Here is a 20,443-nt window from a genome sequence, read left to right on the forward strand (position 1 = left end):
ATCAGCTCTCTATGTCACCTTTGTAACTTCATTTCTTCGTTTAAATAAAAGGTGGGTAACGACAATTATATTGCCAGATGCAGGTTAAATAGGGTGGTGTAGAGACTATCCTTCATGCACATAGGTGAAATTAAACACTCACAAATGTAGACTTCTAACTTCAGCTCCAATATGTAACAATTAACAAATGACCCCAAGACATGAGTAGATATCAAGGGCCCTGGAGATCATCACCTTCGGCTACAACAAAGACTGAGCATCCCCAAACATCTCTCCAGGTGACTGATGTGTCAGTTTACCCATTCCTCAGTTGGATCACAAGGCCTACTTTAAAGTAATTTTAGCTCCATCCTGCAGATGAGAACTGTCTATATGAAAATAAGCAATAAAAGAGTCCAAGGCAAAGAAGCCAAGGTCCACAGAAGTCAGTCAGAGGACTCTAGAAACACAAAAGGTGAACTTGGTACCCATCTTCTTCATGGCATCACTTCCTGGCATATTTTGGAATTGAATCTTTGGTCCCATTGTCAATCCTTTGCTACTGTATTCATCTGACAGAGACAACCAAATATGATTCTTGTTCACTTGGGACAATACATATCTAGAAGATATAGTTTTAATCTACATATCCCAAGAGAAGAATTAGATGTAATTCTGTGTCCACAGCATAAACTCCTTTTTTCTTGAGTTTGTTCTTATCATCATTATTTTAGACATGAAATTTTTTCCTATAGTAGGTTAAACTCCTCTCTGTGCATTTGTTGGAAATGTGAGGAAAGAGATGAGTGTTATCTTGGAAGTTTACATGGAAGAGAGGAGAATGAAAAGAGAATGAATAAAAAAGTTTTTGTTAAAGGAGGGGCAAAAAAGAAAGAATAGCCCCATATCTAAACTGTATTATCATACACTCAGTGTACAGTTACTGCTGACCCTCCCATAACCTGGCTCCACCCATGAGGACCACAGGTCAGGCTGACCAATAGCTTTAAAGAATTGTACGGACCGAAGGGCCACAACATTGTCCATGAAGAATAAAAGGCCACCACTTCCAGCAGCAGCACATACCTGCTTCTGACACTCCTGTGATCAGCAGCAAGCTCGCAGTCCTGACATCATGGTGAACTTCACTGCTGAGGAAAAGGCTCTGGTCAATGGCCTGTGGAGTAAGGTGAACGTGGAAGATATCGGTGGTGAAGCCCTGGGACGGTAAGACTTGGTTGCTGATTCATCTGGGAGAAGGGTGAATAGTACCTTGGACAACTAGCCAGAAAAGTCAAGTATTCTGAGAATCCCTGACTTTTCCATGTCTCTCACCTTTTTCACAGGCTTCTCGTTGTCTACCCATGGACTCAGAGGTTCTTTGACAGCTTTGGGAACTTGTCTTCCGCCTCTGCCATCATGGGCAACCCGAGGGTCAAAGCCCATGGCAAGAAGGTGCTGTCTTCTCTTGGAGAAGCCATTAAGAACCTAGACAACCTCAAGTCTGCCTTGGCTAAACTCAGCGAACTGCACTGTGACAAGCTACATGTGGATCCTGAGAACTTCAAGGTGAGTTCAGAGCAATCTCACTACTTTATTTTGCATTTGTCTTGGGGACAAAAATGGAAGCTGAGAATTTGAGTGATGGTGATGCCAACACTGATTTCAAAATTCACTGGTCTAGGCAGGATGATAGTGAATGGCTGTAAGAGGCTTAAATGAGTTTACAGGCAATTAGGAAATTTTGTCATGATAGAATTTTGTTGTACTTATCGTAGAGAGTAATGGGAAAGAATAGCTGATCTGTTCAAGAAGAAATGGAACCTGGAGAGGAAAATAGTTTAGTTTCTGTAGATACTAATAATTGATGTTGAAGAAGAGATTTGGGGTACAATTTAAAGATAGAATTTCTTTATCAACATTATAAAAATGTGTTAAACTCCAAAGTGAGTATTGCGACAAGTAGAGGCTTGTTCCTGCATCGGTGATGGTTTTATAACTCCACCAAGAGCACTTGTAGCCCAGAAATTCTGTATTTACAGATAATAGACAATTGGTGAATGGGAAAAGTAGCAATAGAGACAAATGAATATAACAGAAAGAGGAAAAAGTGTGAGAAATCAGGCAGAGAAGTGGTGAGTGGCAAGACAATAGCAAAAGTGAACCTGTGCTTATCAGAGGTGACTGAATGTGGAGTTTGATACCTAATGTGTTAGAGTATAGGCTCAAAATATTTTTTGCTTTCTTACACTTTTTTCTGAGCCTGCATTTAATGCACCAATCTGTTTGTTTTCTCTTTCCTCGAACAGCTCCTGGGTAATGTGCTGGTGATTGTTTTGGCCAGTCACTTCGGCAAGGAATTCACGCCCGAAGTGCAGGCTGCCTGGCAGAAGGTGGTGGCTGGGGTGGCCAATGCTCTGTCCCACAAGTACCACTGAGCCCTCTCTCTAGATGTCCAGCAATTCTGTGTGTCCCCTATGCTCTCTTGATGCACAAGAGTACTGGACTGGTCCTTGAGAACACAGGTTGTTTAATAAAGATCATTCATCTCAGTAACCAAAAAGTCACTTTTGTCTTGTCTGTTTTTCACTCCATTGCTAAATAAAACTGTTTGATGCGTTTGTGGGAGAGGGGAAGCAGAGGAAGACACCCGGGTTTCTCTAAAACTGGAAGTACTCAAGGGAGGAAAGTAGATGCCATGGAAGGCTTCTTCAAACCCAGGGAGAGTCTAAAGATGGGAAAGAATTCTCAAAGAGAAGAAAGAGATCGGTTAGTGGAGAAGGAATTGTGTTTGGAATATATAAAAACTTATAGTAGTGGGTGAAGAAAATGGTGTCATGTGATATCTCATAGCAGGTTGTGAAATATCCCATTTTCATTAAAAAAAAGTTTGAGAGAGCCGAGAACTCAGATAGGATTATTATTCTAAATTATTTAATGCATATCCTCTTCTTCTTAAAAGTACTTGTTAGATAACCAATTGGTATGCTTTTCACTGGGGAAGATTATTTCTCCAGTTCTCAGCATCCTTTAGTTGCCGATATTTCTTTGTGTGTGGTTAAAGTTTTATGGGTTTTCCCTCCTCCATGTTACTGGGTCTCACAATAAACTCCCTGATCCTCTGGTTCTTGCAATCTTTTGTACCTCTTCTGCATGGCCCTTTAGCCTTGGGTGTGGGAGTGCTTTGTAAATGCATTCCCTGGGACTGGGTTCTAAAACTCTGCGTTTTGATACGTTTTGGGTGTCTATAGTGGTCTCCATCTATTGTAAAAAGAAATTCTCAGAAAGAGCAGTGTAGAATACACTTACATACACATATATGCATGCAATGACAATGAATGACAAAAGAAGTTATAAATTTGAAAGAGAGAAAGGAGAGTACCTACAAGGGTTGGACAAAGGAGAGGAAAGAAAGATATGTTGTAACTATATCATAATTTCAAAAACGTTTTATAAACTATTTATTATTTCAAACTTTATAAGTCTGTATGTATGTCTGTATTTGTATTTGTGTATGTGTAAGAAGGTGCTCCTGGAAGCCAGAACTATTGTTTTCCAGTAGAACTGGCGTTCAGGTGGCAATTGGCTATTTGGTTAGATCTGTATACATTACTACCAGCTTACAAATGTCTTGCATTAACGATAATGTAGTTGGTTTTCTCTCAGACTGTACATTCTATACTGATACACCAAAGAAAAAAATTCCTTCCACCGCTATATGGGAAGAGCAAAGAATTCTTAAAACTATTAGTAGACAATCACCACTACTTAGACAACAATGAGGACACTAAGGGAGACATACACAGATCTAATCTTTATGGGAAGTAGAAAAAGGCAAGCTCTTCTGAGTAAAATGGGAGCATGGAGACCTCGGGAAAGGGTTGAAGGGGGAGCAGAGGAAAATGTAGAGCTCAATAAAAATCAATCAAAAATGAAAATACTAATAATTAAAAAAAAGAAACATGAAAAAAGAAAGAAGGAAAGAAAGTCACCACGAGGGAGGGAGTTCCTAATGTACAATTCTGTCCCAGCTGCAGCACTGTGTGTGTATTGTTACTGGATGGAAATATCCCTGATGCTTCAGTTATTTTATGATACACAAGAGGGTAGACAGAGCCTGGCTGAAGCACCTGACGGCCTGTCATTCAGTCTTCCAGCACTCAACCTGACAAGAGCACTGACCCCACTTCCGGCATCACCTGGCAGCTGCACGCTTCCAGTGCGAAACAGTGGGCTCCTAGGGCGTAAAACGTTGTCATCTGCACACAGCAGATTGCTCTTTCTCAAAGAGTGATGGAGGCAAATATAGAGACCACATTTGCTCTACACACCAATCTATTCCTACCCAGAAATGGAAATGTATCAGGAACTGCTTTCCTGAGGCTGTGGGGAAAGAGAGAGATCATGGCCTAAACCTCTAGAAAATGCACCCAATGGTTTGCACAGCCCTTCCCTGTATTGCATGGCTTTTGAGTAAGGGGCATATTTCTGCCACTCAGGTCCTGATTCCCATACCAAAAAAGAGCCTCATACTCTCTAGGGCTTCCCTGTGTTTGTCTCTGCTCCAGCTTTAACCTACTGACCTGGAAAGCTCCAGAAAGAAAGAGAAGAGTGTGAAAGATATACCCTTGAAAATCTCCTGTTGAAAGGAGAGGGGACAAAAAAAAAAAAAAAAAAAAAAAAAAAAAAAGAAAGGAAGGAAGAAAAGAGAGAGAGAGAGAGAGTAAATGCTATGAAAATTAGCAGGAGGGTCTCCCCCATGAGGGAAGGGGCCTGCTTGACACTATCTTACTGGGAATGCTATCTCAACCTGACTCCTCTGGACCGCACCCTTGTCTTGCCCAGCCTCTCTTGACCAATGGCCTCAGAGTCCTGGGGAGGGGGAAAGTAGCTTAAACGTACTATTTTTTTTCATGTAAATTCTCCTTTCTGCCTTTTTTTTCCCCCTCTCATTTTTGTATTTCCTCTCACAGCTCTTGGGAAACACGCTGGTGATTGTTGTTTCTTCTTACTTTGACAAAGAATTCACGGCCGAGGTGCAGGCTGCCCGGCAGAAGGTGGTGGCTGGGGTGGCCAATGCTCTGTCCCACAAGCACCACTGAGCCCCCTTTCCTGATGACCAGCACTCTGTGTACCCCTCAGCCCCAACTACATAAAATCGCTATGCTGGAATTTGAAACCAGAGTTCTGTTTAATAAAGTCCATTCTCTTCAGTAGCACAAGAGTAATATTTTCTCATTCCATGTTTCTCACTTTTTTTTATTAAAGAAAGAAGGTTGAAAGGCTCATAGTCGGGGAGTGGCACAACAGGACACCCAAGTTTCTCTGAAAACTGTATCGGGACACAGGGGAGGAAGGTAGATGTTAGGGGATTTTTCTAAGGTGTCAGAGAGAATGAAAAGTTGAGAAGAATTGTCATGTGGGAAAGGAAAGGTTAATCTGCTGGAGAAGGCATTGTACTGCAGTTGCAAAAACTTAGTGTGACAAATGTCAGAAGCAGCTTCTGATATGTCTTATTTAATTAAGACAAAGCTTTTCACAGATCTAATGCCTAAGCTGAGATAAACAATGTACTCAGATTCTTTATTTTAAGAAACAATTTACTTTATTTTTAATCACGTGTCTCTGTGTCTGTTTGTGTTTGGGTTTGTGCAATTTAGTTCAGGATTCTACTGGGGCCAGACTGGAACTGGTCAGGTCCCACTGGAACCGGAGTTACAGGGGTTTGTGCACCTCCTGCCATGGGTGCTGAGAACTGAACTCAGTTCCTCTGAGAACATTATTTACTCTTAAACGCTGGGTCATCATCTCTCCATCTCTAAGTGTACATTTTCCAGCAGATGCTTTATCTGGTGTTCTCTGTGTCTGATTGCAAGAAAAAGGATAAACTGACAGAGAGCAGTGAACATTTAAAAAAATGTTTCAATGAAACCACGATAGCTGGCTTATGTTTTGAAGGAGTTTCATTGTCTCAATGACGAGGCAAAAATATGAGACAATTTGCTGCAATTCCCTGTCAGACTGTAGTGAGTGATGAGATGGTGAGAGAGAAAGGATCTAAGCGGAACCCTCTCAGGGGATGATGGCGATTTCATATGTGAGAAGTCTACATGGATGCTAAAACTTTCTGTAATATAAACCCTGTAAACTAGACGTTAATGATTTGTATAAAGCCATATGGTATTGAAGAGGTAAAATCTTGCCAAACTTAGGCAATAGGCACCTTGATTGTAAAATTCTACTATATTTGGTAGGAAACAATAAGTCCACCTGGTGAGGCCTGCTTATCATCCCACTACTTGAGAGTACAAGCAAAGTAGCACAGTTTAACAGACTGCCTGAGCAGTTCGATGCTCACCTAAAACTTAGTGAGTTGTCTCAGAATGAATAATAAATCCTGCTCTGAGGATGTTGCTCAGTGTGAAGCACTGGCCTAACATGTGGAATGTCAGAGATTCAATTCCCAGTACCACTAAACTAAAAACACTGAATGAATTGATTAGTAACCAAGAAATAGTCTTAGGAAAACCGACTGAAAAATTGGGGCTATTGAGAAAATATCCTCCTTATGAATCCAAAGCTGATCTAAATCCTCAGGAACTGGATGTCACAGTGTCATCCGGTGTCACTTCACATGCAGGTGAAGTAAGGTATGCAACCAGCAGCAATGACCGAAGGTGGGAGAGACAGGCATGGTGCCAGATATACTGGAATGTATGAATAGAAAACAGACAATGAAATCACAAATCTTGAGTGGGTGTAACTATACAAGGCATACTGTGAGACACTCAGGTGGGCAAATCACACCTGAGAGTTTGAACTTGCTCAAAGACATTCACTTCCTAAGTCAATTTCATGTGAAAGTTTGGAATCTTTAAATGGTAGAAGTCAGAGGACAGCACCTGCTCTTGACTCCATAGAATGGATAAAGACTGAAGAAGACTTGAATATGACTGGGGATGATAGTTTAAGTTGTCTTTGTCTACTTTAAAGATAAGGGAAGAATAATTTTTTAGTTTAACGTTATTAACAACATTGATCTTTCTGGTATTCCTATCTCTTCAATACGGCACTAAAAGAAAAAAGTCATATCTTGTACAAGGCACTGAAATTGGTTATCACTGCCAATAGATGAGACAATGCCCACTTTTATCAATTTCTTTTTCTTCTTGCCGTCACTAATGATTTGGCTCTATATATCAGCAGTCGAAGACTGCTATTTTTGTGTTGTAGAAAGAAGAGACATTTACCACCCGCTTGAGAGCTAGCTATGCCTAGCACCACTACAACGTGAAAAAACAAGATAACTGAGAAATAGCTGTGAATATATTTACTTGCATATTCACATATACAGATCAGGATAATACAAAATTTTGGTTTGTTTGTTTTGTTCCTGGAGACATGGTTGCAGTTTGTAGCCTGTGGCTGTGGAGAAAAAAGGAGATCATGGCCTAAACCTCTAAAAAATGCACCCAACGGTTTGCACAGCCCTTCCCTGTATTGTATGGCTTCTGAGTAAGGGGCATATTTCTGCCACTCAGGTCCTGATTCCCATGCCAAAAAAGAGCCTCATACTCTCTAGGGCTTCCCCGTGTTTGTCTCTGCTTCAGCTTTAACCTACTGACCTGGAAAGCTCCAGACAAAAGGAAAGAGTGTAAAAGAAATACCCTTGAAAATCTCCCGTTGGGAGGAGAGGGGATCAAAGAAAAGTAAGGAAGGAAAGAGAGAGAGAGTATAGCTATGAAAACCAGCAGGAGGGTCTCCCCCATGAGGGAAGGGGCCTGCTTAACACTATCTTACTGGGAATGCTATCTCAACTTGACTCCTCTGGACCGCACCCCTGTCTTGTCCAGCCTCTCTTGACCAATGGCCTCAGAGTCCTGGGGAGGGGGAAGGGGTGCAAGGTCCAGAGTGAAGAATAAAAGGCCAGTCCTCAGCCACTTGAGCACACTGGCTTCTACACACCCGAGATCAACTCCCAGCTTCTCGACCTGACACCATGGTTCACTTCACAGCTGAAGAGAAGGCCGCTGTCACAAGCATATGGGAAAAAGTGGATGTGGAAAAAGCTGGAGGAGAAACCCTAGGAAGGTAGGATGGGAGCCCAGGGCAGGGGAGGAATGGAGGGGAAGTCGTGCATGGCAGAACTAGCCAGGCTTCCATTAGCAGATGGTGACACGTTCTGACTTTCTAACTGCTACTGCCCTGTGTCTCAGGCTCTTGATTGTCTACCCATGGACTCAGAGATTCTTTGACAAGTTTGGAAACCTCTCTTCTGCCCAAGCTGTCATGGGTAACCCCAGAATCAGAGCCCATGGCAAGAAAGTGCTGGCATCCCTAGGCTTGGCGGTTAAGAACATGGACAACCTCAAGGAGACCTTTGCTCATCTGAGTGAGCTGCACTGTGACAAGCTTCACGTGGACCCTGAGAACTTCAAGGTCAGTTCAGAACATGCTCATGTGGTCATTACTAACTTTGCTAGAGACATTACTATGAATTGATACCATGATCGGTAATGCCTCACAGATTCTAATCTACACGGCTCCATAACTGGTGTCAGTAAATAAGCAGTATAAGTTTAAATTAATATTTAGCTGTGCAAATATTGTGGAACAGAAAGATTTTGGTGCAGCATAGACTGTACTCCTAGACACCTGAAGCCTTGTGTTGGATCTCTAGCATTGGGAAACAACGGGTTCAGATACTGGATCTTTTTTTAAAAGAGTGTGTTTTTAGACACTTGTAGATTTATGCAAGAAGAAACAGAATTTGAACTGGATATTTTGTCATTAGCAAGAGAAAATATCTTATTTATTTGGTGCCTAATAATCGATATTTTAGGGATGGATATGAATGAATTTCAAAAACTGATCTTGCTCGTCTTTTGACAAACTAAGTGTTTTACATTCCCACTGAGCATAGGCATAATTGGAGGCTTCTTCCTTATTGGTTGGACACTTGACTCCATTAAGCATCTTGTTGCCCTGCAATCTTATGCTCATTTAGATTAGTCCACTGTTGAATGAGACAGGAGGCAAGGAAAACAGGAGGAATGAGGAAGGGTACAGATCCAGCTGTTTGAGTAGTGTGTGGGAACAAGAGGAATCACGCAATTCAGTTGCCATGTTTGTTACAGGTGAAGGGATAGGTAGTGGGAATCTGGGATCCTCACAGGATGTAATTTTTATATGCCATCTCTTTGAACCTCTACCTATCACTTCTATATGCCTTTTTTTTTTTTGTTACAGCTCCTGGGTAACATGTTGGTGATTGTCCTTTCTGGTCATTTCCCCAAGGAATTTACCCCTGAGGTGCACGCTGCCTGGCAGAAGCTGGTGATTGGTGTGGCCAATGCTCTAGCCCACAAATACCATTAATCTCCCATTTCTGTAGACCAGTAATCCTGTGTGTCTCTCATGCTCTCTTCGAGCACATGAGGACTGGACTAGGCCTTAAGAGCACAGATTTTGCTTAATAAAGTTGATTCTCAATGATCTAATATTGTTTTTTTTTTTAAACTTTTATGTTGAAAGAAGATCTGGGTGGGCTTATGGGTGGGGAGGGAAGGATATACTGTGGAAAAGTGGTGAGGATCAAGGAGGATGAAGAGATGACAAAAATTCTTCAGGAAGAGAAGAAAGGGTTCGTTCAGTATATGGTAGGGTACAAAACACTTATTGTATAAGGTAAAAACAAGGGTAGCAAGTGGTTGGGGGAAAGAAGGCTAGTGAGACACGCTAAAATTTTTCTTAAGTTTTGCGATATGTGTATGAGAGTATGCAGACCAAGAGAGGATCATATCCCCTGGACTGGAGGCGCAACTGGTTATGAGCTGCCATGTGGGTACTGGGAATTGAAGTCTGGTCTTTTAGAAGAGCAGCAAATGCTTTTATATCTGAGTCCTCTCTTTAACCTCCAAACAAGCTGTAGATTTTTAAGAGAAATCCTTATGTATCTAAAATATAAGCTAGAAGTATTGTTTTTAATTCATTGTGCATTTTTGAAGAGCTGGCTTATACCTTGTGAGACTGAGATATTAAAGTAAATGGGGAGCGGAGTGATATGTGAGATCTTGTTTGAAAAAGTTTGAGGAGTTACTGTAGCTGAACTTTCCTTTAGTCACATGTGAGGGTCACTTCACTGGCACAATGAAGAATAACAGCTAAGGCATTTAGTGTTCTGGATCGTGTAACGGGATGTAACAAGTCCTGAAGTGAGGTTAAACGTACCAGAGAAATAGTAAATTTAGGGATCATTTGAGAACAAGGACGATTTCATATAAATGAAGACTACGTAATTATGAGAAGGTCCACATGCTCTAACTACTGAAGGATACCTTGGTTTCTTCATTAATGACTATTCAATACAGAGGGCTATTGAAGAGACCAAAAGTTACAGGTCCCTGAATATAAAATTATAACATACAACTATGTAACAGGAGATGGTAAATCCAATACTTAAGAGCTAGTCTGAGACTTCCCAGGACCATTTAGCAATGTCAAGTCACACTACAGAAATTACTGGGATCTGGTGGCGCAATGAAAATGAAAAGAGAGGTTGAAGATGTAGAAAACTGTACAGTGATTGCCAGTAGGCACAAAACTCCCAGGTTCAATCGATATGTAGTTTCAAACAATGGAGTAAAATTTTAGTAACTATAACTCTCCTTAAATAACTGAACAAAAATTAGGATAATTGAGGTAGTAACCTTCTCGCATATATGAAGTGAATTCAAAATTGCAGACACTGGGCACACAGGGAGTGTAATTGTTTAAGCCTAGAAATTGAAGTGAGGCTCCCAGCCTAGGAAGAACTGGCAAAGGTGGAATGAGGCAGACCTGTTGCCAGATTTACCAGGAAGAATGGGTAGGAAATGGAGGGAGGCTATCTGACATCACTCCACCTGGTGTACATAGCTAGAGGAAGCCATGAAGTGGCCTGAGACTCTCATGTCACTGAATTTGCTTGAGAGAGTTCAGGTTACTCAGGGACACTGAATTTCTTAGTCTTGAGTCAGTTTCAAACATCAGTGCTTGACATTGGACCAAACTCCAGGGGTCTTGCTGAAGAAAGGGAGAAAGGGTTGTAGAAGCCAAGGTTATGGTTAAGGAGGGTCAGGGTTATGATGGGGGAACCCACAGAGACAGCTGACCCGAGCTCTTGGGATTACATGGACTCTGAACCAACAGTTAGGGAGCTTGCATGGGACTGATCTAAGCCCTCTGAATGTTTGTGACAGTTATGTAGCTTGGTCTGTTTGTAAGGCTCCTAGCAGTGAGATCAGGACCTGTCCTTGGCACTTAGCTGGCTTTTGGGAACCTGTTCTCCATGCTAAATTACCTTTCACAGCCTTTATGCTGGGGAGGAGCTAGCCAACCTCAACTTGATGTGCCATGCTATGTTCCAGCCCATGGGAGGCCTGCCCCTTTCTGAAGGGAGAAGGAGAAGGAGAGGATGGGGATTGGGGTAAATGCGAGGGAGAGTGAGGAGCTGGAGGAGAGGAGGGAGGGGGAAACTGCGGGAGGTATGTAAAATAAATGAAAAAATGTTAATAAAATAAAATTAAAAAACAAAAACAAAAGTGTTAGTGCTTGAATGTACAAATGCTGGAAGCTATAATGACAAATTAGGGCAAAAATAATTCCAATTCTCATTTCTTGAACTCTTTGCACTGGTCAATATTTGACTTTCCTCTTTGTCTCCACCACAAGGATGGAGACCAATAATTCTTGGATATTGAGACTAGGGTATATCTGAACTCCATGAAACTTTAATAGCAGTCTCATTAGAATAAATGTGGGATCTCACTGAATTCAAAATGATGACACCAAGCTAGTAAGAGCCAAATCCATTTTCAGTATCTCATTTCTTTTTCTTGACTCCTCTCTTGATTCTGGCTGGTCACTTAATGAAGTGAAGGATTGATGATGCAGCAATGGCAGAAGACAGGCTCTCTGCCTGCAGAAAGGGCAATCTATAAATCTAGGCCTTTCCAGTCAGAAGTCCAAGCAATATCATCTTAAAATTGTTCCTGATTTACTTATGTACAGATCAGGATTGTTAAGTCTGGAGCATAGCCCCAGCCCCTGGCATCCATCCCAGCCTCCTGGCCTGGGAGTTGCATTAGTCTGGACTCCAAATCCCAGCATGCCAGATCCTGACCCCTCCCTGTGAGAGGGTCAGAACCACTTCCACAGGGTATTTAAGTGGACTCCCAGAGGACAAACAAATGGTTCTGGGTTTGTATGTGCTCCCTACTTTCCTGTCTCCCTGCATTTTAATTTGGTTTGATCTGTCCTAATTGGATTTCTTTGGAGTGGGGGAGCCGCTCATCTTATTATTATTATTATTATTCTTTATTTTTACTAACAAGGATAACGAATGATTTTTAACAAATTAAGGTAAATTTTTGGTTCTTTAGCAATATTTTACCAATGAAAATACGAAAAAGGGAGATACCAAAAAAGACTGAAAATAATTCACTGACATAAATTTATTATTATTACTTCTTTAAGAATATGTCTGCATAAGTGTACAGGTGGAAGTCTGTGCAATCATGTTGGTATGACTCTGTGTTAAAGAATACAAGGAACAAATGCATTTTTAAAATTCTCTTTTCTCTCTCTCTCTCTCTCTCTTCTTTCATGTAATACTCCTCTCAGTTTCCGTTCTTCTCCCCCAGATCCACTCCTCTGTTTCCTCTTAGAAAAGAGCAGGGCTCCCAGATATAACAACCAAACAAGCTAATGGCTATGCAGTCTAGGCTGGTAGAGCCAGTAAATCTCAGGAATCCAACTTTCTGCCTCTGGGAACATGTAAACCATCACCACACCTGATGGTTTTAATTTTAATCGGGACACAGGGAATCAAATTCAAGTCCATATACTTGCATAAAAGTCTATCATCTGCTGAATATTCACCACACCAATTGGTTGTTGTTGTCTCATGTAGAACAGGTGACTTTAACTCAGTCTGCAACCTAGGATACTCTTAACTGATAATCCTGCACCTCTCCTCTTAGGGCATGTAATGCATGATAGCTGCAGAGACCAGCATCTTGATAAGTTACTTCAGACAAATTCTAAGAGAAGTCAAGCAGAGTTAAAGCTGAAAAAGCAGAACTGAAAGAAAATAGTGCCACCTACTCAGACTTATGCCTCCTATGCACTGTGCTATGCATATGAATACAATTGTCTCAGTGTTGAGTAATGTGAATCAGGTAAATTTGCACTTTCACAAGTGAATAAAGCAGCATTAGTACAACTAACTCATTCAGGCTCACAGAAAGTAGAACTGAACTGAGTTTAATTATTGAGTTTATTTTATGCCGATTAAAAATCAAATGTTAAATAGTTCAGGATAGCCATGTGGTAAATAGGCAAGAAGTATTTACACTTGAGTCTGTGGTGTATTTACATGACAGCCAGTGTTTCTTTACCTCTCTTTGGCACACCTTTCTCGTATGCATCTCTCCCCGCAGTGTTTTGTCATCAAAATCCAGAGCATCTACTCTGACTCCAATTGTAACTTGAATACCCCCCCGTTAAAGTTTGCATTTCCTTAATTGAAATCAGTTCTGAGTGAAAACAAATAGTGACTCTTCCAACTCTATTTTATCCCACATTGTTTTATGCTCCCTAAAGCTTCACTGTCAACACATTAACTTTGTAGTTATCAAATTACTTTGTGAGTACATCATTATTGCACAAACTCTTCAGGGTTATTTACCCAACCCCCACCTTCGGCCTGCTCTCCAGCTCTGTCCTCTTACCTCCACACAGGTGAAAGTGTCTGTCAGACTCCTCCACACAGGTGGAAGTGTCTGTCAGACTCCTCCACACAGGTGGAAGAAGTCTCTATCGAACTCCTCCACTTCACACAGGTGGAAGCGTCTATTGACTCCACACAGGTGTCTTCAAGGTGCCGTTGGTTACCGGGTTTTCCATTTTTTCTGCTGTGGCTTTCCTACCAGTGGCAGCTGCTTCAGTCAGTCAAATAACCCTACACTCAAAACAGTATTTAGTCTTCTTGACTTTTCTTGTTTTCCTTCCTGTGATTAAAAATCAAATATTAAATGACTGAAATATTTCTAATTTAAGGCTTCATTCTATCGCAACACTGCTCTCAAAGCACTCCCAGGGTAGCAAGGCTTGACAGTGGCTCTGGGATTAATGGCATCATGTAGCAGCTCAGCGTTTCTGCTAACAGTGTTACAGAATCAATTTCCTTTTTTCATAAAAGGGTCAATGATTGGGTAATCATATATGTGTTGCAAGATTTCTAGGAAAATTTGATAAAGTGCATTTTCTGCTATTTTTTAAGGGTAGAAGTTTGGTTTATAGTGCACACTGAGATCTGTTTCTAAGTCTTCTTATATTCTTAACCTGGCTGTGCTCTTTGAGGGAGCCAAACTTACATGTTTAATATTTCATTTTGGCTTGTTTAAGAATGTTCCAAATACAGTGTGTGCCAGACAAATCTTGATCTATTCAACATCACCCTTGTGGACTTGACCCTCACTTGTATTCCCCTTTTCAGTTATCATGGGCCAAGCCTAATAACACAGATAGCGTTGCTACCTCCTTCCCTGCTACAAGTGCGCTATAGTGCTTTGTCTTTAATGAATCTACTTTTAAAGTCCACTTCTGCATAGGAACGATAAGAATCTGACCAGGTGCATTCAAGACCAAGATAATCTATTCTAGGCTAATTAGTGTTACATAGAGAACTCTGTCTCGATAAATATATGAACAAATTACAAAAATGTAAAAGTTACCATAAATACAATAAATAAATTATAAATACCATTATAAAATACAAATAAAATAGAACCTCTGTGCTAACATAGGGTGTGGGCTTACCTGTAACAAACTAGACTAATTTTATCCCAGAGACAAAAGGCAGAATGGGATGAAAATGCTTTACTCAGGGCTAAGGGAAGACGCAGTGCAATCTCTGTTGGAAATGGGGCAGAAGGTCAGAAAGTGGAGAGCGGTGATGGCCATACAAAACTAAGAAGGTATCTAATAGCATCAAAATTGTCTCTTAAATGGTTGGTGATAAACTTCATGTTAGATTTAACACAATAAAAATGTATACAAAGAAACAAAGCAAAACTTAAGCAAAAAATTAGGATGTCTATTTGTTTATAAAATTTTCAAGATATTTTGGTTTATAAGTCAAATAATAATGATCTATTTAAAAGTCACTCTTGGAACTGCTCTGCCCTGCCATAATACACAGTTCTTCTTCAGGATCAGAAACCAGCCTTGACACTGAGAATTTGATATATAAACACAATCATATTGGCTGGGGGTGCCAGTGACCCAGGACTTATTTACAACCCTCGACTGCATTCCCAATTTCTCAGCACACAAGAACCAACCATTTGATCAACCCATTGACACATCTACCAATTACATAGCTTGGAATCTTTATATTTGGTGATTTTTATCAGTTTTATGTTATAAGATAAAACATCTCTTGTTCACTTTACACATTCCCCCTTCGTTTCTTCCATTCCATTCTAAGCCTCACAGCCTTCCTCCCTCTGTCTGTGTCTTCTCTCCTCTTTACCCCACGTCACTGTTCTACTGCCTCCCTCGTTTCATTTTGTTTAATTAAATTTATCTCTTCTTCTTCCCTTTCTTTCCCCTCCTTCCTTCACTCCCTTCTTTCTTTCCCCTTTCTTTTTTAAAAATTTAATCTATCTATCTATCTATCTATCTATCTATCTATCTATCTATCTATCTATCCCAACCACAATTTCCCATCCCTCCTATCCTCCCAGGCCCCACCACCCCAACTCTCCTTTACTCCACCCCCATCCACACCTCCTCTGTTTCTATTCAGAAAAGGACAGACCTACCATTGATATCAACAAAACATGGCATATCAAGTTATAGTTAAATTGGAATAAAAGCATAAAATTCCCTTTAATTTTTTTAAAATTCTCTCATACAAAGCATCTTAACTGCACTTGCCCCTCCTGACACTCCTCCTAGACTTTCCCTACCTCCCCTCCCCATTGTATCCGCTCCTCCTCCCTTTCCCTTCAGAAAAGAGCAGACCCCCCAGGAATATTAACCAAAGATAGTATAACAAGTTATTATAGGAGCTGAGCGGGGCCAGCTGTGCATTTACTGTAATGCAGCCGTGTTTCCTAGGAACCTCACACAGAGACGAGATGTAGAGCTCATTGCAGATGAGAAGGCTGCCATCACTGGCATGTGGGATGAGGAAGGCAGAAGAAATTGGTACTGAAACCCTGGAGATGTCAGGACAAACAGCACAAGGGAACATATGGAGCGGGATATGTGGGGCACTGAACTGCTCTATCCTTTGATGTTTTCACTGCCAGGGCTGGTGTTTGTCCTTCCACAGTCCAAGAACTACTTTGAGCATTTGACGTCATTTCCTTCCATGTTGCCCCTGAGGACAACCCCAGATGAAGGCGTTAGACAAGAAGGTGATGGAGTCCTTTGGTGAAGTCCTGAAACTCCTGACAACTGAGCAAGCTTTCCCAGCCTGAGTGAGCCGCACTGTGAGGAGCTGCATGTGGATCCGGAGAACTTCAGAGCGTGCTGGGGACCCTTCTGTCTGCTCTCCATGCTCTCGGGTTTCAGTCAATTCTGTGTCCCCCACATTCTCTCTCACTTTCCTACACCTCACCACTTAATGATTTTCAACTTTTGGTTAATATTCTTTATTTACCTTTTTCACAATCTTCCCTTAAAGAAACTTCTTCATTTTATATTCTGTCTTTGGTCCCCTACCCACACCTCCACTTCCACTTATTCTCAAGTCTCTTGCTTAGGTCACTATGCCAATTATACACCCTACTTCACATTTTCTTATTCTAGATTTGGATAAACATTCTCCTGATTCCATATGAGGCTTTCAGAATATCTATCCTCAAGCAATAAGACAGAACATGTGGTTCTAAAGGCCATGGAAAGAATAAGCAAATTTTCATGAAATTAGGAGTAAATGCAAAGTAAAGGAAAGAAAAATGAGTATCTGTGGATGAAAGAAAGGTCTGACCATCTATTAGAGATGGAGCAACAGGAGTTGTAAAGTTACAGCACATCATCACACTGATCAATTGATTACTAAGCATGTACATAGAATATATCTATCTGTGTATACATATAAAATATATGTACACACATACATATTTAGATGCACATAAATACATACATGCTTATATTTCCTTTTTTATTTTGGAAGAAATTGCCTAGGGATCAAATTGGGATAGAATGTGGGAAGAAAATCACAGTGTTGGTACAGTTCCTCAGAAGCCAAGCTTAATTTCTCTTCTTATCATATGTATATGTCTGTCTTCTTCCTCCCCACAGCTCTTGGGCAGCATGATAGTGATTTGCAGTCCTGCCACTTTGCACGGAATTCATTCCAACACTACAGATTGCTTTTCAGAAGAAGGTGACTGCTGTAGTTGCTGTCATGGCTGACAAATACTACTAAGATTCCTATTTCATCTTGGTCATTAGGAAACCCTTTTCTAGAATCCTACATTCTGAAGTTGTGGGAAACACCCATCCTCATGGTATAATATCTGCCCAATAAATAATTTCATGATTCATTTCATTTATTTTCCTTTCAGGGATAGGCAACATCACAGAGGATCTACAAGGAAGACAAATCATCTTTTTCCAAAACATAGAAATTGCCATAAATATTTCAAATAGAAAGGATCCTGACACTTCAGAGTATTTAGGAGAGACCTCAAACTGGACTTGCAGCCTCAAGCCCGGCTACCGTTGTGACCCAACAATTACCATGCAAGGACAGCACCTGAAGGGCATTCCCTCTGTGGACTCCCTCCCAGATCCCAGATTAGGCATAAATAACACCCAAACACCTGTTTTCCCAGAGATAGTCTTTATTAAGCCGGGAAGAAAAGTTAAAGTGGCTGCTTTCTGACTCAGGCAGAAAAACAACAGCAAATGATTTCGCAGGTGGCATTCTTAAGAAGAGAATAAGGGGAGGTCTGTGTTAGGATGGGCTAAGATGTGGTGGTAAAGGAGGTAGGAGATGAGGGAGAAGAGTAAGGGACCAGGGAAAGGGGGCAGAGATATTTGTCCCAGGGTCAGGCAAGAACTGCATGTGGATAGAGAGACAGAGACAGACATGGTACATAGGAAAATGGCGGTTTATAAAGATACAAGGGGAAACCCCATGTTAGTTTTAATTGAGTATGTTAATTAAATGAGTCAAAGGGGGCTTTTGATGGTTGGACTTTAATACTTTGATAGCTGGATCTTGGTAGTCAACCTCAGGATGAGGAATTGGCCAAATAAGGGAATAGGCCTTGGAGGCTAGCTTTAGGAGTGTAATCTAACCTTAGGCTAAGACATATCCCACTATATCAGGCTGAAACATGAATGATGTCCCAGCTAGCACTGTGGAAATAACAGCTGAGTGGGATGTGGTTGGGACACAAACAGAGGGAGAATCAGGTTTCTGAGTCATGAAGTGCAGGATTCAGAACCCTCGGATGGTATGAACCGGGGAAGAGGGGAGAATCTTTCATTTGCAAGCCTGTGAACTTTGATATCTTAGGGTCTGTGTTCTGGACTGGGCATAGACGGTAGAGCAATGCCAGCTGGGCCTGAACTTACTGCTCACCAGTTTACTCGCTAGCAGCAGCCTTACACCATGGCGCACTGACTGGCAATGGGAAGTTGGCCATCAGTGGCCTGTGGGACCAGGTGGACAATGAGAAAGTTGGTGCTGAGTCACAGGAGAAGATCGTATCAAACAGTACAACAAGGACAAATGGGAGCTGGGTGGGTGAAGAGAGAGCAGAATGTCTGGCAAGAACTAATTTTTCTCTATCCTTTGGGCTGTTTTCATCTCTTTAGGCTACTGCTTCTCTTCCCTGGGGGTCTATCTGAAGATTCTTTGAACACATTGCAGACATTTCCTCCCATGCTGCCATTGCGAGTAACCCCAAGGTGAAGCCTCTTGGCAAGAAGGTGCTAGAATCCTTCAGTGAAGCCCTGAAACACCGGAACAATCTGAACAACAGGTTTGGGGACAATCTGAACAACAGGTTTTCCATCCTGAGTGATTTGCAGTCACAAGCTTCGTGTAGATCCTCACAACTTCAGGGTGCGTGGGCCGGACGCTCCACTGTCTCCTTTTCACACTCATGCTCCCTTTGCTGTGTGCTTCACCCCAGGTTTCCCTTTACTTTTCTGTATTGCACCATTTGATGCCTTTCAATCTTTTGTCAACTTTCCTTCACAGTCCGTATTTGCCTCCCTTTTAAACAAATATAGTTCTTTCCCTCTCTCCTCCTCCCTCCCTCCCTCCCTCTCTCTCTCCTTCCCTCTCTCCCTCCCTCCCTCTCCCTTCTTTCCTCCTTTCATTCTCAAATCTGCTTTGTAGACCCACTTTTAAATTATGCATATTGTCTCTCATTTGCTATGTCTAAAATCTGAAAACATCCTTGTATTCCTATCATCACACAAGACTTTGAGAAGCTCCTTAGAGAAAGGGACACAGTAGCTCTAGAACCCATGCATCATTCTTAAAACAAATAACTAGAACTTAATTAACTTAGGTTTAGTAAATGCAAAGTAAAGAAAAAGCGAGTATTTGAGGATGGGAGGCCTAAAAGTAATATTAGAGATAGGGCGGCAGCAGTTGCTAAAACAGAGCTGATCACCAAAGTTATCAATCAACAAAGTAGTTAATATAAGCATATATGAAAACACAAATACATAGGCATATTTACTTTCTTTTTAATTTTAGAAGTAATTACCTAGAAATCTATGGTGTTGGTGCCATTCCTCAGAGGACTAGCTTGATTTCTCCGTTAACTATGTGTATGTGCTTGTGTGATCTTCCCCAGAACTCCTGGGTAGCATAGTGATCGCCTGTACCTACACTTTGGCAAGGAAATCATCCCAGCAGTACAGGCTGTTTTCCAGATGACATCATCCCAGCTGTACAGGCCGTTTTCCAGATAACAGTGGCTCACAAATACCACTGAGGCCATGGCCTGTTTCCTCAAGATCACTGGAAGACTATTAGAAAATTATCTTCTACACATGGGGAGACATGCCCGCCTTTAAGATAGCTTCTGCCTAATAAAAAATTCGCTAAATTTCATTTCCTTTATTTGTTGTTGTTGTTTGTTTTTCTCTAGGAATGGAAAAGGTCACAGAAAGCCTATAAGTAGGAAACTTTTGTGTATTATACAAAGCTGAAAGAAAATAATTAAATCTTATTTCTTGGGGTTTTAGTGAAGATTATTAAAGCGGCACTGGTATAAACAACCCCAGCTGTTAGCAGACCGCTGTCATCCAGTGACTGGTGGAAACAGATGACGAGATCCACAGCCGAGCACTGGGCCAATCTGGGGAATTCTTCTGAGGAGAGGGAGGGGGTCTCAAGAAAAACACAAGGGAACCCACAGACTGCGAAACTGGGCTA

The 20,443-nt window shown here is 41.3% G+C and overlaps 2 protein-coding genes and 1 long non-coding RNA gene across 4 annotated transcripts in view; 2 read left to right on the forward strand and 1 right to left on the reverse strand.

The window, feature by feature from the left end:
* Positions 1–20,193, reverse strand: part of LOC146893393 (uncharacterized) — a 42,945-nt gene extending 22,752 nt beyond the window's left edge. Inside the window, exon 1 of one of the 2 annotated variants that reach the window (XR_015003007.2) lies at positions 19,770–20,193. This is a non-coding gene — a long non-coding RNA (uncharacterized LOC146893393). Of the gene's footprint in view, positions 1–1,065; positions 1,201–19,769 lie in introns of those variants that run through there. The other variant, XR_015003008.2, reaches the window with a different exon arrangement.
* Positions 1,017–2,523, forward strand: LOC125397199 (hemoglobin subunit epsilon-Y2). Its single transcript, XM_048429449.3, has 3 exons — positions 1,017–1,206; positions 1,326–1,548; positions 2,289–2,523. Exons 1-3 carry the CDS (start codon positions 1,115–1,117, stop codon positions 2,415–2,417), a joined length of 444 nt encoding a protein of 147 aa, XP_048285406.1. The 5' UTR covers positions 1,017–1,114; the 3' UTR covers positions 2,418–2,523.
* Positions 7,951–9,417, forward strand: LOC125397200 (hemoglobin subunit beta-H1). The gene is made up of 3 exons (XM_048429450.3): positions 7,951–8,070; positions 8,196–8,418; positions 9,229–9,417. Exons 1-3 carry the CDS (start codon positions 7,979–7,981, stop codon positions 9,355–9,357), a joined length of 444 nt encoding a protein of 147 aa, XP_048285407.1. The 5' UTR covers positions 7,951–7,978; the 3' UTR covers positions 9,358–9,417.
* Positions 20,194–20,443: the final 250 nt, after the last annotated feature.

Source organism: Myodes glareolus, chromosome 7, assembly GCF_982192425.1.
Source record: "Myodes glareolus chromosome 7, mMyoGla1.1, whole genome shotgun sequence".
NCBI lineage: Eukaryota > Metazoa > Chordata > Mammalia > Rodentia > Cricetidae > Myodes > Myodes glareolus.

Coding starts and splice junctions, on each gene's coding strand:
- LOC125397199 (XM_048429449.3), top strand. CDS start 1,115: ATGGTGAACTTCACTGCTGAGGAAAAGGCTCTGGTCAATGGCCTGTGG. Junction 1,207..1,325: donor GGTGGTGAAGCCCTGGGACG/GTAAGACTTGGT, acceptor CCTTTTTCACAG/GCTTCTCGTTGTCTACCCAT. Junction 1,549..2,288: donor TGGATCCTGAGAACTTCAAG/GTGAGTTCAGAG, acceptor TTCCTCGAACAG/CTCCTGGGTAATGTGCTGGT.
- LOC125397200 (XM_048429450.3), top strand. CDS start 7,979: ATGGTTCACTTCACAGCTGAAGAGAAGGCCGCTGTCACAAGCATATGG. Junction 8,071..8,195: donor GGAGGAGAAACCCTAGGAAG/GTAGGATGGGAG, acceptor CCTGTGTCTCAG/GCTCTTGATTGTCTACCCAT. Junction 8,419..9,228: donor TGGACCCTGAGAACTTCAAG/GTCAGTTCAGAA, acceptor TTTTTGTTACAG/CTCCTGGGTAACATGTTGGT.